Source organism: Athene noctua, chromosome Z (genome assembly GCF_965140245.1).
Source record: "Athene noctua chromosome Z, bAthNoc1.hap1.1, whole genome shotgun sequence".
Taxonomy (NCBI): Eukaryota; Metazoa; Chordata; class Aves; order Strigiformes; family Strigidae; genus Athene; species Athene noctua.
Genome location: NC_134077.1, coordinates 43,277,214 through 43,292,972, shown reverse-complemented (window position 1 = coordinate 43,292,972; position 15,759 = coordinate 43,277,214). Strand labels below are relative to the sequence as shown.

General features: G+C 46.8%; 1 protein-coding gene across 3 annotated transcripts in view; it reads left to right on the top strand.

Moving 5' to 3' along the window:
* The first annotated feature begins 11,382 nt into the window (after positions 1-11,382).
* The window catches only part of IDUA (alpha-L-iduronidase), a 47,710-nt gene continuing 43,333 nt past the window's right edge, over positions 11,383-15,759 (top strand). For all 3 annotated transcript variants that reach the window (XM_074932848.1, XM_074932846.1, XM_074932847.1), the window contains exons 1-2: positions 11,383-11,548; positions 14,432-14,572. In XM_074932848.1, the coding sequence (XP_074788949.1) occupies positions 11,427-11,548; positions 14,432-14,572 (263 nt within the window). In that variant the 5' untranslated portion in view covers positions 11,383-11,426. The remainder of the gene's footprint in view (positions 11,549-14,431; positions 14,573-15,759) is intronic.

The window sequence follows — 15,759 nt, the reverse complement described above, 5'->3', positions numbered from 1 at the left end:
CCTGAGAACTGTATGCAAAGTACCTAAAGAGACCTTTTGGGAACACAGAGAAGCACAGCCATTTTGCAGACAGCTAGAGATTGTCCAGGCCTGGAGGTAAAGGGCACAGACTGTTTTGCATGGCAGTGCACCAGCAGAGATGCCCAACAGCTGAAGTTGTTGACTCTCTTCCATTTTCTCCAGCTGTTGCCCTACCACATGATGCCCAAACACTTGGAGAGTACAAAAAGGCTTTTACCAGCCTTACACAGTGCACTCTTAAGTCCATGCTAAAACAGCATAGGTGTTTGACATCCCCTGCTCAGCTTGAGAGAACTGACAGTATTACTACTTGGTGCAGAGAACTGTGTAAACCCATGACCCAAAAATACTGCAAGTCCTGCACTGCTGAGGAGACATCTCTGAAGCACAGTTCCTCTTCTAATGCACTAGCAGCAAGCCTTTGCAAAACAAAGTAGAACAGATAAACAAATCACTTGGCAAAGTATTTCCAGTGGCTTTTCTGAACTTTATTCCTTCAGTTTCTAAGTATCACTCAGTGGCCTGTTACTCTGGTCTGTTCTGCAGTTCATGACTAAAATAGGCTGCAAAGCTGCAGGGAAGATACTGATGGACAGCTCTGCAAATTGTTCCAACTGAACCATAAAACTGTCAAACAAATGATACATGTTAGGTGTGATGGTCCTATGCCTCCCAGAAATAAAGTGAATCCCTTAATGGAAGACTTTGGTAAGGAATTAAACATTCATTAAGGCTTATACAAGATGCATATAAAGGGGATTAGAGGCAAACCATAGGTTTGCTGTAGCAATTGTAGAATGAAAGTCAGAGCATTTAATTCTGAACTTTGGTTTCTTGACTGATTATGAGCAATACTGACCTACAGCTCAGAAGATCATATGGCAGAGGGGAAACATATTTATTCCTTGTTTTGAAAGGGGTATTGGCCCAATGCCCTTAGTTTTCTTTACCTGCTTCACAAGCACAGTGTTGGGAGAGTACTTATGTTCTCAATTATTGACATGGTTCCTAACCGTAAGAGCTTCTAATGGGTTGCCTCATGAGCTCATGTGATGGCCACAGGAAGTCTAATATAGAAATTAAGGCTATACTTGGTGTGAAAGTGGCAAATAGCTTTGTAACAGAGAGATAGTTTTAATTAAGTACAGTTGGGTTCACTCACAAAATGAGCCAATGAAAGCTTTCCAAAGGACTCAAAGAGCAACCATTCTGATTTTTCTAGAGGAGTTTGTGATTGTATTTATTTTTGCCTCTGCCTCTCCACAGCCCACACAGCCCACAAATGTCAGTTGCAATCCATGTCCTGTGGAACAAACAAATGAGAATGTGTAAATCCTGTGCCTTTCCATTTTGGGGGCAGGTTTCCAAACCTGTATTAATTAGTATGTTGATGGGCATCTAACCTGAACTTAAAGTTCAAACCATGAGCCATCATTGATATTAATGCATCCGACATCACAGATTTCCAAAATTTGCTGTCAGATCAAATACAGACAATTTTAATTCTTATTCACAAAAAAAAAAAAAAAAAAGAAGTGTCTGTTGGATTCTGTTTACCAAGCATTATGGCAAATGGTAAGTTACTGACCCGTTAAGAACAGATACATAAATAATAAATATTCTCTCCTGGATGAGATGCAAAACAGAAGCTGACACAAATCTTGTAGCAACTGGGAACACTTGGAAATTGTAACCATAGTTCAAGAATTTGTTCTTGCCCAGCTACAAGTAACTGGATATTCTCCCCCTCTACTCCACTCTCATGAGATCTCACCTGGAGTAGTGCATTCAGCTCTGGAGCCCGTGGTATAAGAATGACATGGACCTGCTCAAGTGAGTCCAGAGGGGACCATGAAGATGATCAGGGGGCTGGAAGACCTCCTTCATGGGGACAAGCTGAGAGAGCTGGGGTTGTTTAGCCTGGAGACAAGAAGACTTCAGGGAAACCTTATAGTGGCCTTCCAGTATTTAAAGGGGACATACAGGAAAGATGGGGAGGGACTCTAACAGGGAGTGTAGTGATAGGACAAGGGGTAACAGTTTTAAAATGAAAGAGGGTAACTTATATCCAACTTACATTAGGTATAAGGAAGAAATTCTTCACGGTGAGGGTGGTGAGCCACTGTCACCAGGCAGCGACTGAGCTCTTCGAGAAGCCAAACAAGATAGCCATCTATCTGCTTTTGCACATTCACTTTTTTGCCCATCCAAAGGCATGGGTGATGGCAAGAAAGAGTTGTGTTTTTCCCTTCTAACTTCAAGGTTACTCTGCATGAACATTACTTAGGCTTTCCACATAAGTACAGAGTAAGATTTGCTTAGCAGAGCAGAAGAGTGAAGAAGAACAGGACAGAGCCCTGATTTCAGCTGCATCTTTGTGACACCCTGCAGAGACAGTTTTGAAAAAGACCGTATTATGCAGAAATGTTACCAGCAAATTGTCATGTCTGACATGGGAAGGAACCATCTACACACGTTCACAACCTGCCTGAGATGTGCTACACCATCACAGACTTGACAAAAAGACTTGTAGCTGCTCTCAATCAAGAACATGAGTTAGAAACAGGAGTTGACATTGTGTTCCTCTAAGGAAGCCCTGTAAATAGAGGTTGTAACAAAAGGTAAATCTTTTACCTCTGCGTGAGACTTGGAGTAGTTCACTAAACACTCCTCCAATGTTTCAGCTTTTTTGTATGCTCTTGGCAGACTGAACTGTGGAAATCAACTCCTCAACCCCTGTCCATCCTGTATGCCCATGCCGGTTCTAGGAGCAATGCTAGTACCAAAGACTGTCTGAGGTTTTAGGGATAAATCTGTTCTTTCCTTCACACTCAGTCTCCTTTCCTCAAAGCAAGAGGTGGAACATGCTCTGACCATAGGTAAATACATGCATACCGTCATTTCACCACAGGACCTAAGGAGTTTAAAGAGAACTATGTGGGGTGTCACACAGATAAATGGTAATTTCTGTCCAGAGGAGCTGGTGCAGTGTTCTGGTTTTGGCCAGGACAGAGTTAACTTTCTGTGGTTTGTTTTGGGTTTCCAGATGGGCGGGGCAGGTGTCTAGGGTGTCTGAGCTGCTTCGGACAGCTCTGTACGGCTTTGGACTGCTGTCATTACTGTTGGCTCTGCTAGTACATCTTTGTTATTTAACCTACAAATTTCTGCTTTCTTTTGTCCCTCCCCTACTTCAGTTGGGGAGGGGTGAATGGGAGTAAAGAACTGGCCACAGGGAGATTTGCTACCAGCTGAGTTCAAACCACAACATTTCCAAAGAGGAAACTGAGGAGATAAAAGTAGTTTATGAGAAGGATGCAAAGCAGTATATCATCATCAGCTAGCCAACACAGTACTGCCTCTCCTACACATGACCACAGTCACAATAGAGGTGTAGATGGTGACTGTTATGTACCATCCATGCCATTCTTTCTGGTACTTGTGCAACACTCCTTACATTATAAACATACTTTGCTCTGTGCAAAGGGGAATATAGATTAGATGCGGAGCTCAGAATTTATCATTAGTCTAATTAAGATCTTCACAGTCTAACTAAAATACAGGAGACTGGCACCGTTAGTTCAGTTACAGTAATCCTGAAAATAAGATTAAGATGGATATACATTACATTCCTAGTATCTATGCCTTTTCTCTGCCCTTATGTTTAGCCCACCATTGTCCTTCTGAGTCCTAAGACTCAGGGAGGTCATAAGCTCTGCTTAAGCAGAAAGTAGTTATCACTCTGAGTCCTTGGCATGCCAATTTCATCACCAAAGGTAGGACAGTGGTGATTGTAGAGTGGCTGCCTGAGCCCCGCTTGCACTGTTTTTGTATATTTTCCTAATAAAGTCTGTTTTGCTTTCATTGGTTCCCAGCTAAACACTTGGAGACAGGGTAGCTCGTTGCTCAGGGACAGCGGAGTAAACCCAGAATTTTACAATCAGCAGTAAAGTCTTCCTAATTTATTTCCCTCTGAAGTGCAGAAGGACCACATACTACCATCAAGACCAGCACCACAATACTGCTAAAGAAGCAGAATAGGAATTCTTCCCAGAATAGAAAGAACATTGCATCTTCACAGTGGTCCTCTCCATCAACAAAACACAAGTGTTGCCACAGTTTGCAACACAACCGCCCCCAACTTCAGTTAACATAAGGAATTATGCGGTGACAGTCTGTATTGACAGATGTTTATTCAGGGCCTGAGTGCACTAAGAGGCCTCAATGGCACTGATCAGCCTCCCTTGAGGCCCTCACCTACAGCCTCTGCCCATGGGGCAAAAGCCCCATTTCAGCTCAGGCTGGGGCCTTCAAACCCTCCCCCCAGCTATCTGGTAGAAGTGCTGGTCTCAGCACTGCCTACATCTGGCCATGGACCTTGTTGATCTGGACCCTGATCTGTAGACTGACTTCCCAGCAAGACCTCAGGGCTGTCCTGTCACCATGAATTTGCCTGGTCCAGACAGGACTCCAGGCTGACCACATCTGTCACTTCAGTGTCTGCCCTGCTCATGGATTCAGAGGCAGTGGTTGGGCTGGTGACGCCCTGCCAGCCCTGTTAACCCCCTTAATTCCCTCTGTTTCAGGAAGCAGCTAGCCCTTGCTGCATCCTGAGACATTTTACCCTTGACGGTATTTACTGAGCTAAGCTGAAAAAACGCAGGCAACAGTCACCTGTCCACCAAACAATCATTACCACGGCTAAAACAACCTCAGGCCAAGACAAGCCCTGAGACAACTCTCTGTCAGGTTAATTAAAGCCCTTGGCCTTGATATGCAGCAACAGACTCTACAAGTCAGAGAGTTATAAAGCAGGTATGATTACTCTGGCATCCAGGGTGCAAGGGGATTTCTCCACAAAGCTTGCACACCCACCGCACATTTTACCAAAAACTTATAGTGTGGATATGCATATTCATTGGATTACATAACACAAACACACATATGCACGAGTAAGGCTGGGTTAGTTCTAGAGGCTGGTGTCAGCAGTTTATGTTCTCTTTGCACAGGCGCATTGCCTCCTGGTGGGTGTCTTCGGGGGTCTTTGGGTCTGTGAGGAAGGCTCACAGTCCTCCTCACCTTGTACTTTTCCTCGGAGCATGCACAGATTCTCTTGACCAATTTCTTGAACAACAAGAGTGGTTTCGGCCAGTTTACCACCATCTTATCTAAAAGCACCAATGTATTAGTTTCTACTGTCCATATACGGCTATCTATCCACTACAAAAAGTAAACTTGTTAAAGCCCATCTGCTTTCCAAGGACGTGTTTCTTATTTTTGCATCACATTACCATCCTTGGTAAGTTTCCACAGAACAGTCAGGGCAAGCAGGATTATTAAGCAATACTCAGAAATCATTATGAATTGCTGTAAGTAAATAAGTTGCAAAGCAGGTGATCATTTCCTTGTATCAGCCTAATACTTGCAGTGACAGAACTATATGTACCAGGTTACATGTGAAGGCAAAAATAGATGTACACTGCTGGAATTACATAAAGCAACCCCCTTGAGTCACAATGAATCAAGGTGGATTAGGAGCTGACATATGGATGATAAGGTCCATGTCCCTGGAAAAATGAGAAAGCGTTTACTGAGCAACCCTACTATATACACTATGTATGCTTGAGTGAAAGCCAGGGTAAAATGACAAGGTATCACCAATGCAGGAAGATGACAAATCCTGTCCTTGATTGTATCCAGCTTTGGGATATTAGAGATACACACATGGATGGTGTCTAGAATTGCAAGCGTTCCCATAATACTTGTTAAATTTGTTGCATTCTGCAGAGGTGATAACAAGACCTCCTAATCACATTTTAGGTAAACTAAGCAATGAGAAGAAAAGCCCTTGTGAAGGGCTGAGAAGTATTTTCATCACTGAGTCCGGCTGTTTGCATCTACCCAGACTACATTGTATACCAGCAACTGATCTCCTCAGAGGGCAGAGGACCTGCACCTGAGCTATGAAGTCCAAAAAGTCCACTGCAAAAGCCATAAAGCACTTCTAAAACCAGAATTGTATCTCTGGACCAAAAGTGGGAGTCAGAAGAAAAATGATGGTGTGGCACCAGTAAGGAAGCAGACACTGAGAAATCTGAAACCCCTAGGAGGAAATGGCATATCCCACCATACAGAGGGGTGTAAAGCACCCTGTTCTCTCCTACTCAACTGATAAATGCTTGCCAATCTCAAAGTGGTGACTATACAACTCAAGGATGATATGTCCCAGGCACCTTAAAGCTTTTTTGGTGCACAAGAGAGCACCAAAATCCTACTGCACCACATCCTACTTCTAGCTGGGGCTGATCACTGCTGCTTTAGAGAAAAGCAAGCATCAGCAAAGGCAATCACCATCAGGGAGCAGATATTTATGTCTGTCTGCAATCCACACAGCCTGTTGGCAGAAACCTAGTGCTAGAGGTACTACAGGTCTTGAAGAAGCATAAGACTGTCCCATTGAGATGAAAGGCACAGATAGCTGCAGGCCACGTCCAGTTCAAATACTCATCACTTGTCACTGGGACAAATCAATGAAGAAGAAGAAGAAGGAAATCCCAGGGCTCACAAAGTTCTCACCAGGTCTTGGGAGAAAGCTGCAACACTGTCATAAGCTAAGCTTTAAAAACAAGCCCTCCATGAGAAAAGCATAACTAAGATCCATGCTGCATTGCTTATCAGACTCCTGATTTCAGATATGTATGTCTGATCAACAGATACCTTTAGTATGTTGTAGACAATTAGAAGCACAGTTGCAAATACGTGGTAGAGACAGGTGTATACAGCTTGCTGGACTCCTGCAAGCAACAGGATCACTTCAGAGTGATCTTTTTACAAAGGCTGCCCATGCTATGGAAGCTATGGAGATGCATGAGTCAGAGTGGAATTTTGTACTATGCCTTCTCCAGCCTAACGGCATGCAGTTGAGTCAAGGCTGGTCTCTCTCCCCCCCAACCCTGCACATGCGCTTTCTCTGTTGTGGACTACCAGGCAGCACAGCCACACGGTGCTGTGTCTCTGCAGCTTGCTAATCCACAAAAAACCAAACTAACCAAAAAAGGAGTTCCTTCCCACCCAGTCAATCCGCTGGACTATACTCCATTCAGCTGCCTTGCTGTCAGATCTGACTGTTGGAAAACAGCAGGAGCAGGCAAGCAGTGGCAGGGAAGAAGAGCAGGACATGTTTAGACTGGATTAGCAGGAGTCCTGGTTAGACTGGATTTGATGTGACATGAAACTCAAGACCATTCAGCTGAGTCCACTTGCCCAAAGACCAGATGCTACCATGTGGGAATGTGAAGTTGCCCAAGAAACAAAGGCTGTCTTAAGCTCCAGAACACCTCATCATTATTAGTGCTTAGTTATTACAAAAAATATCCAGATATCTGTCCATCCAGGAACATGTTGGTCCAGTTGGCTACCCTGGTTGGGAAAAAGCCAAACATTTGGCCTCAGCTGCTCTCCCTGCAGCATCCCAGCAGATGTTTTGGGAACAGAGGCACACCAGACTCCTTCACAGGGAGCAGGTAACACTTTCTGCTGCATTTTCTTTCTCTGGCAAGAGGCACAAGGGCAGCTGTGGTGAGCAGGAAAGATTTTCTGCTGGGAACTGCAGTTCTTCAGAAGTACCTTGAAAAATCTTGTTAGCTGCTTTCTTAGACATGGGAAGAGAAACCTGGGAATGATGCAGAGATGCCTCCAGTTCTCTGTCTCTCCTCTGGCAGGGGTTTTGTCTTATCTTCCATCTCCCAAATTCTGGTCTGATGTGGTTGATGTGCTAGGTGTAGCACTTCCCCATGCCTTGGGGGAAGTTGTAGAAAACAAGGAAGACAGTCTCTTTAGCCACTCCCCAGTCTCTGAGAAGGACCTTCCTGGAAATGTTTTGGAGACCACGGTCTTGTCAGACTCCTGGCGAAGAGTCTTTCCCTGAGCTTTGACAGACACTTCTTTAAATGTCACATAATGACTCAGAATCATCTAGGTTGGAAAGGACCCTGGAGATCATCTAGTTCAACCGTTCGCCTAGAACAGTTCCCACCTACAGCATATACTTAAGCTCTAAATTGACCCTACTCTTGAACACCTCCAGGGATGGGGACTCCACCACCTCCCTGGGCAGCCCATTCCAACACCCAACATCCCATTCTGTAAAGAAATGCTTCCTAATATCTAGTCTGACCTTTCCCTGGCGCAACTTGAGGCCATGCCCTCTTGTCCTGTCGCTTTCTAATAGGCTAAAGAGGCTCAAACCCAGCTCTCTGCAGATTCCTTTCAGGTAGCTGTAGAGGGTGATAAGGTCTCCCCTCAGCCTCCTCCAGACTAAACACCCCCAGTTCCCTCAGCCGCTCCTCGTACGACCTGTGCTCCAGACCCTGCACCAGCTTCGTTGCCCTTCTCTGGACATGCTCAAGTCATTCAATGTCCTTTTTGTAGTGAGGGGCCCAACACTGAACACAGGAATCGAGGTGCGGCCTCACCAGCACCAAGTACAGGGGTAAGATCCCTTCCCTGTCCCTGCTGGCCACGCTAGTGCTGACACAAGCCAGGATGCCATTGGCCTTCTTGGCCACCTGGGCACACTGCTGGCTCCTGTTCAGCCAGCTGTCAATCAGCACCCCCAGGTCCCTCTCTGACTGGCAGCTCTCCAGCCACTCCTCCCCAAGCCTGTAGCGCTGCTGGGGGTTGTTGTGGCCCAAGGGCAGCCCCCGGCATTTGGCCTTATGGAAACTCCTCCAGTTGGCCTCAGCCCATGGCTCCAGCCTGTCCAGGTCTCTCTGCAGAGCCTCCCTACCCTCGAGCACATCAACACTCCCACCCAACTGGGTATCGTCTGCAAACTGACTGAGGGTGCACTCGATCCCCTCGTCTAGATCATCAGTAAAGATGTGTAACAGGAGTGGCCCCAAAACCGAGCCCTGGGGGACACCACTCGTGACCAGCCACCAGCCGGATTTAACTCCGTTCACCACAACTCTTTGGGTCCGACCATCCAGACAGTTTTTAACCCAGCAAAGTGTGCGATTCTCCAAGCCACGAGCAGCCAGTTTCGCCAGGAGAATGCTGTGGGAAACAGTGTCAGAGGCCTTACTAAAGTCAAGGTAGACAACACCCACAGCCTTTCCCTCATCCAATAAGCAGGTTGCCCTGTCGTAGAAGGAGATCAGGTTTGTCAGGCAGGACCTGCCTTTCATAAACCCATGCTGACTGGGCCTGAGCATCTCGTTGTCCCGCATGTGTTGTGTGATGGTACTCAGGATGAGCTGCTCCATCAGCTTCCTGGGCACCGAAGTCAAGCTGACAGGCCTGTAATTTCCCAGATCATCCTTTTGACCCTTCTTATAGATGGGCGTCACACTGGCCAATTTCCAATCAGTTGGGACCTCCCTGGTCAGCCAGGACGGGGGTAAACGATGGAAAGTGGCTTGGCGAGCACCCCAGCCAGCTCCTTCAGCACCCTCGGGTGTATCCCATCGGTCCCATAGACTTGTGTGTGTCTGTGTGATGCTGTAGGTCACAGAGTTCCATCTGCATCCATGTCTGTTGTGTTTCAGGACTTTCTAAAACATGCCTGGTATCATGTCTGAGAAGAGCCAAGGTTTTGAACATAGCTTTGGTTTGACACCTTGTCTTCCAAATGTGACTTTGAAATCAGCCAAGTTGAAATGCAATAGCTCTGTTTTGACAGTCTCTGAGGGAAAGCCAGAGTGGTCACCAGGGCTCAAGCTTTCCTGATGCCAATGGGGACAGTCTGTGGTAGGAAAACATGGGGTTCATGGGGTTTCTTCCTTGTAAATATATTTTTGCTGAAATTTGCTGGTAGGTCTTTGGTTGAGAGCTGAGCTTTTGGCTCCTCCACAAGGGATAATTTCCACACCTATTACAGCTAGGTGCTGGTACCCGTGCCTGTCATGCAGTGAACTTTCCACACTTAAAGACAATGACGTGCCGGGTTGCCATTAGTAAGCAACAAACCACAGTAGAGCATTTGGTACCAGGTGTTCATCTCCTCCAGCCTATCCCTCTTGGGGGGAAGAGAAGCAATGTCTGTGAGATCCTTCCCCCCAAGCACCATCGTTTCCAGCTGGCAAAATGCCTGCAGCCCTCACTGAAGGCCAGGCAGCAGCACTCACCCCTGAGCTACCCCTGCCTACTGGCCCCTAGGTTGTCAGATCCCGCTTGAGTTTACACTTCCACTACATGTTTAACACCTTCCTCAGGTCTTCACAGAAAACAGAGCTTGGAGGAAACAACCGTCCCTCTGCAGACGGCCTGGCAGTCAAACTGGCATTTCCCGTAAGGATAAAAGCAATCTCTTAAAACCTTCATGGAAACCTCACTAGAGCTCAGCTTGGGCCTTGCCTCTCCATTATAAGGTGCATTTAAAGCTCTTTGCCATACTGAGATCAGTAGATAAGTTTAGACTGAAAAAACGGACACAGTTTCAATCCCGCTGATATGTTCTTTTGGAGAAGGCTGTTTTGATCCCGCGCACTACTACATTCCGCTACTCTTTCGTAAAGGTCTGTCAACACGGAGCACGAGGACGTTAAGAGTATACTTCCCCCGTGTGGTATGTAAGAGAAATGCAGCAGCAACTGCGTACCGCGCCGCAACTCCTGGTCGTCAGCGATGCCAGGACAACAACAGTACGAGACGCCCAGGCTTCAGGCAGAGACGCTACTACCCGAGTTGCCTAATCTGCGCCTTCTGAAGTGAATTAAATACACTCACCCCAGGGCCGGCGGGAGCGCCTGGGGGTAGGAGGTACTGTCGTCCTAGCCCGTGGGCGGGCGCCTACGTCGCGTCCGTGGTGCGTCAGTAGTGGGCGCCGGCGCCAGTATCGCTCGGGAAGGCTCGGCAAGATTCGGCAAGGCTCGGCAGCGCTCGGCAGGGCTCGGCAAGGCTCGGCAAGGCTCGGCAAGGCTCGGCAGGGCTCGGCAGGGCTCGGCAGGGCTCGGCTACGCTCGGCAAGGCTCGGCAAGACTCGGCTACGCTCGGCAGGGCTCGTCAGAGCTCGGCTACGCTCGGCAAGACTCGGCAGGGCTCGGCAGGGCTCGGCAAGGCTCGGCAAAACTCGTCAGGGCTCGGCAAGGCTCGGCAAGGCTCGGCAAGGCTCGGCAAGGCTCGCCAGGGTTCGGCAAGGCTCGGCAAGATTCGGCAAGGCTCGGCAGGGCTCGGTACACTCGGCAGGGCTCGGCTACGCTCGGCAAGGCTCGGCAGGGCTCGTCAAGGCTCGGCTACGCTCGCCAGGGTTCGGCAAGGCTCGGCAGGGCTCGTCAAGGCTCGGCAAGACTCGTCAGGGCTCGGCAAGATTCGGCATGGCTCGGCAAGGCTCGGCAAGACTCGGCTACGCTCGGCATGGCTCGGCAAGGCTCGGCAAGGCTCGGCTCGGCTCAGCTCCTTGGGCCGGCATGGTGCTGCTGCTATGGCTGGTGGCGCAGCTGGGTGCCAGCTCCGCGGCGTACGTGGTGTCCGTGAATGTCGGGCGAGCCGAGCGGCCCCTGGAGCACTTTTGGAGGAGCACTGGGTTCTGGTAAGCGCGTACAGCCCTGCGGCCGGCGCCCGGCGGTAGGCCACGCACCGCTGGCAAGAAGCAGCCGGGGAGAGAGCCGGCTGCCTCAGCCCTGCTCAAGTAAAGGATCCCAGGGCGTGAGGACACATCCTTTCTGGAGGAACATAGGCGGTTCCGGGCCTGCTGCTCGAGAGTCAGAGGGCCTGGCACCTCGCAGCCCTTTGCTGCCCAGCCTGTTACCTGCGTGGAGCTGGTCGTGGGACGTGGCCAGTGAATGTAAACAAAGCAGATCACAAGATAAGGCTAGTCGACCTTTCCTCTCTGACTTGCTCCCTTGCGTCCAGGACCCGCGAACCGTCCAGGTTCCTCTTCCACAGCACAGCACAGGACAGCACATACGTTGATGCTTAGGAACTCATTCCATTTAGTTTACAATGTTTTCATTGTCACGGTCACTAAATGTGCCCTGGCAAAGCTTCACTGCCTGTTCGTGCTAGGAATTTGTTCTTGCAAGACACAGTATACCGCCTTCCTGATGTGGCCAGTGAGTCCAGTTGATCTAAGCTCCGCTGCTTCATATCCTGATAGTGCTTTGCTTCTCAGAGAAAGCCCAGTCTTGCTGAGCTAATGGGTTGAACAGCCAAGTTTTGTGAGATACATGAAGGCTTCCAGCAGGCTCAAAGGCCTTTGGTATATTCCTCAGCCGTGTCAGTGTTTTACTCTAAACTGATTATGATCTCCTTCATTTAGGCATACAGTTGATTAAATAACAGTTGTAGGAAAAAGAATTGCAACAGGGATTTAATCAGCAGAGTGTGCTTTGGACAAAAATTAATTTGTGCGGGGTTTTTGTATAATGTGTAAAGGTTGTCTAAGACAAAAACCCAATTTTCCATTAGTTTTCCTTGTTGGTGGGAAAACATAACAGGACCTAAAATACATTCTTATGAAGAGAAATGGCTGTGCTTTCTAGATTTTTTCTTTTGCTGTTCATTTTTTGTTTCAAATTTTTGCTTTCAGTGTTAACAAACATTAATGAAAAACTGCCTTAAAAAATAGTATGTTTTGCCTATTTAAACTGCAGCCTGGGAGACTGCAAGGCTTGATGTGCTCTTGAATAGGCACTTTCCACTCAGAATAGGAAAGGACAGATACTGATGCTACCACTAACAAAACCCATTGTTCTGCCAACTTTCTTTTGTTTCTCATCATGTTTTCTGCTAGATTTATTCCAGCAGACTGTGAATTTCAGTGTGTTTATTCAGTGTGGACTAAGCAAAAATATGTGAATGCTTTATGCCTTGACTTCCATCTTTGCCACTGCTTGAACTGAAGCAGGTTAAAATCTCAGAGTAGTAGTAGTATAGCACTCCTTCAGAAACAAGAGTTAATATTGTCCTTATTCACTGGAAAAATAAAGGAAACCCAAATGTCTGATGCGTTTTTAGTAAGAGTGTAATCGGTAACTTCTCAGTCTCAATTGTGTGACTTGAAGCAATATCAGGGAGGTGATTTTTAAGTGTCTTGTATGTCGGTGAAGTTGCACAGAGGGGCTCACATGTGCTGACTGATTTTTATGAAGCACTACAAGGATGTAATCTGTGTCAAGAATTGTACTTAAAGACATGGGTGCAGGAGATGGGTTAATAGATGGTACCTTAGCTGGGGCAGAAGTTGCATCAAGTTCTTACCTAGGTGGGGTCAGGCTTTTCCAGCCTTGTGCACATATGGTTATACGGTAGCAGGTTCATTTAGGGGCGACCTTGGAGGTATGATGGATATGTGGAGGGGGACAGAGGAGAGGATGACAGTATTATTTTTCCCATCAGAGTTATAGTCAGCATAAGAACGGATCCACCCCTCAGAGGATGTAGATTGCAGTAAACAAAGCATAAACTATTTTAGTTTTTCACTTATACAGTTAGTCTACAGTCTGTAGTTAAGAGTACAAGTTCTCTCTGCAGTGTGAAGACATGTGGAACTATTTTACCAAACCTTGGGGTCAATGTTTTATCTTTCTTGTGATACAAATGCTTTAACACTCAGAATTTGCACATTACCAGGAGGCTTAATGAGAGTCTCTGAGGATCCCCACACCCAGTGAATTGGGCAGCATTCTAAGTTTCTGACTTGTGGAGGGTGGGGGTGATATCTCCCTCCATCTTGAAGCTACTTATCTGTGGAGATAGAGGCAGCAAAAGTGTGCCTCTATGTTATGTTAATCTTTGTGGAGTAAGTAGACACCAAAGTCATGCTAACATGACCATTGCTGTACAGCAGTGAGCACGTTAAGCTGCTTGCAGCATCAAGCATAGAAACCTCAACCCACATACTCCTGTGCTTCCTTATGCTTAGGGGTGAGTTGAACATGGCCAAATAATGTGGAGGCCCTGAGGGTCTAATTCTGCTTCTAAAAGTGTAGCTTCCACAGCAGAGCAAGAGTTGATGTCATTGCATGGACTTCATCAGGAAGATCAACCCCATATTTGTGCTATTGCAGACCTCAGGAAGTCTGACTTCCACTCCAAAGCTTAAAAGACACCGAGCTTCTCTATCATTAGTTACTCGGAGTCAATTGCCATTGTATGGCTCCTTCAGGCCACCGATGCCTGAGATTGTTATCTGTGCAGCAATGACTGCTTATCTTATAATACCTTCCTTTGGGCACTGCAATGAGATGCATCCAAGTTATGTTTCACTTTGCCAAACTACATGTGTACTCAGTTAGCCCCAAATAACCTGCAACTCTGTTTTGCTTTCGTCTCATGTTAGACAGTGCTCCTCATGCCAGGTTGGATCTTGCAGGTGGTATAGGGAATTAGCATACAGATCTTTGGATACCCAGTGGAGCTGCCAGTTAATGTTTCAGTGTGCTGTTTCTTTTCTGTCCCTCCTTTCCTGAAGCCCTCCCTTACCTCACAGCCGTGCTGACCTATTTGACCTGAGCAAAGACCAAGAGATGAACCTTGCCTACATTTCTTCTGTTCCGTATGGTGGCATTGAACAAGTTCGAATTCACTGGTTACTGGAATTAGTTGCTCTCAGGTAAGCAAACACCTCGAGTTGAAATCTGGAAAAATGTGACACATTAAATTGTCCAACAGGTGCTCACTTCGGTATTTATCTTAGTATAGTTGCAAGCTGGACATGTCTTTGCTTCCTTGGAAGTCAGATAAGTGCCAGTGGGGGAGAACCAATTTGAGGATGTATGAGATTAAGAAAAGAGAGAACCTGTATTGAGAAAGATGGGGCTAACCTTCATGCATTACATCCTAACAACAGATTAAGGAGCAGTTTACGGTTTCCTTTCATCTGAAGAGTCTTGTGGGTATGCTGGTCAAGTTTTACCAAGACCATCTCAGGTCATATGCTACAGTCATTCCACATCTCCCCTGCTGCCATGTTCAGGCCTCAGCATCTTGATTCCCAGTTGTACCATGACCTTTAGAAACACCTCAGGCAAGCAGAGATGGGTTTCATGGACCATTGCATGTACAAGTTCTAGTGCTGCTTTTTTTTTAACTGGGTGTATCCTTTGTAAAATACTTCTTGGCACAGCCTTGAAAAGAGAGCTCTAGAGAAGTCTCCAGTGGTTCCTTAGGCATGGAAGAATTCTGCTTTGCAGTCAGGGCATCTGTGCCCAGTGTTATGGAGAGAGGTCTCAACTGGATTCCAGGCAACGGTCATTCCTGGAAGTCTGTTTTCAAGACTTATACTGAGTGTTACCACTGCTGTTCCTTCAAGTCCAGCCAAGTTTGGTCTTAGAGCAGTTACACCAGCAACTACTCAGTACTGCAAAGGACTGGTGGGAGAGGCTAGACTTTGAGAGTTCAGTTCCTGTCCACGTGTACCTAGAGCTCCCCCTGGCTGTAGATCTGCTTTTAATATTCAAGTCACAGTGTTAAACTCCCTTTCAAGGTTAGATGAGTCTTTAGGAATGCATTGGAATAGGGTGATAGGCAGAAATTCAGTCCATTCCTTACCAAAGAATTTCAGGTGGCAATACTGTCCCAAACAAGACTTCTCACGCATCCTGTTAGGTGATTTGCTAACCAGTAACCATTCTAAGAACACTGCTGAGGGACTAGAAAGATGGCTTACTTTTCTGTCCTTTAATTTAAGAGATATGATACAGGAAAAAAAGTGTCACAAAGATTAAAACAAGCCTGACTTATTTAAAGGTCCAAATGAAAGCTGCCACTATTTCATTACTATTTCTATCTTCCTACCAC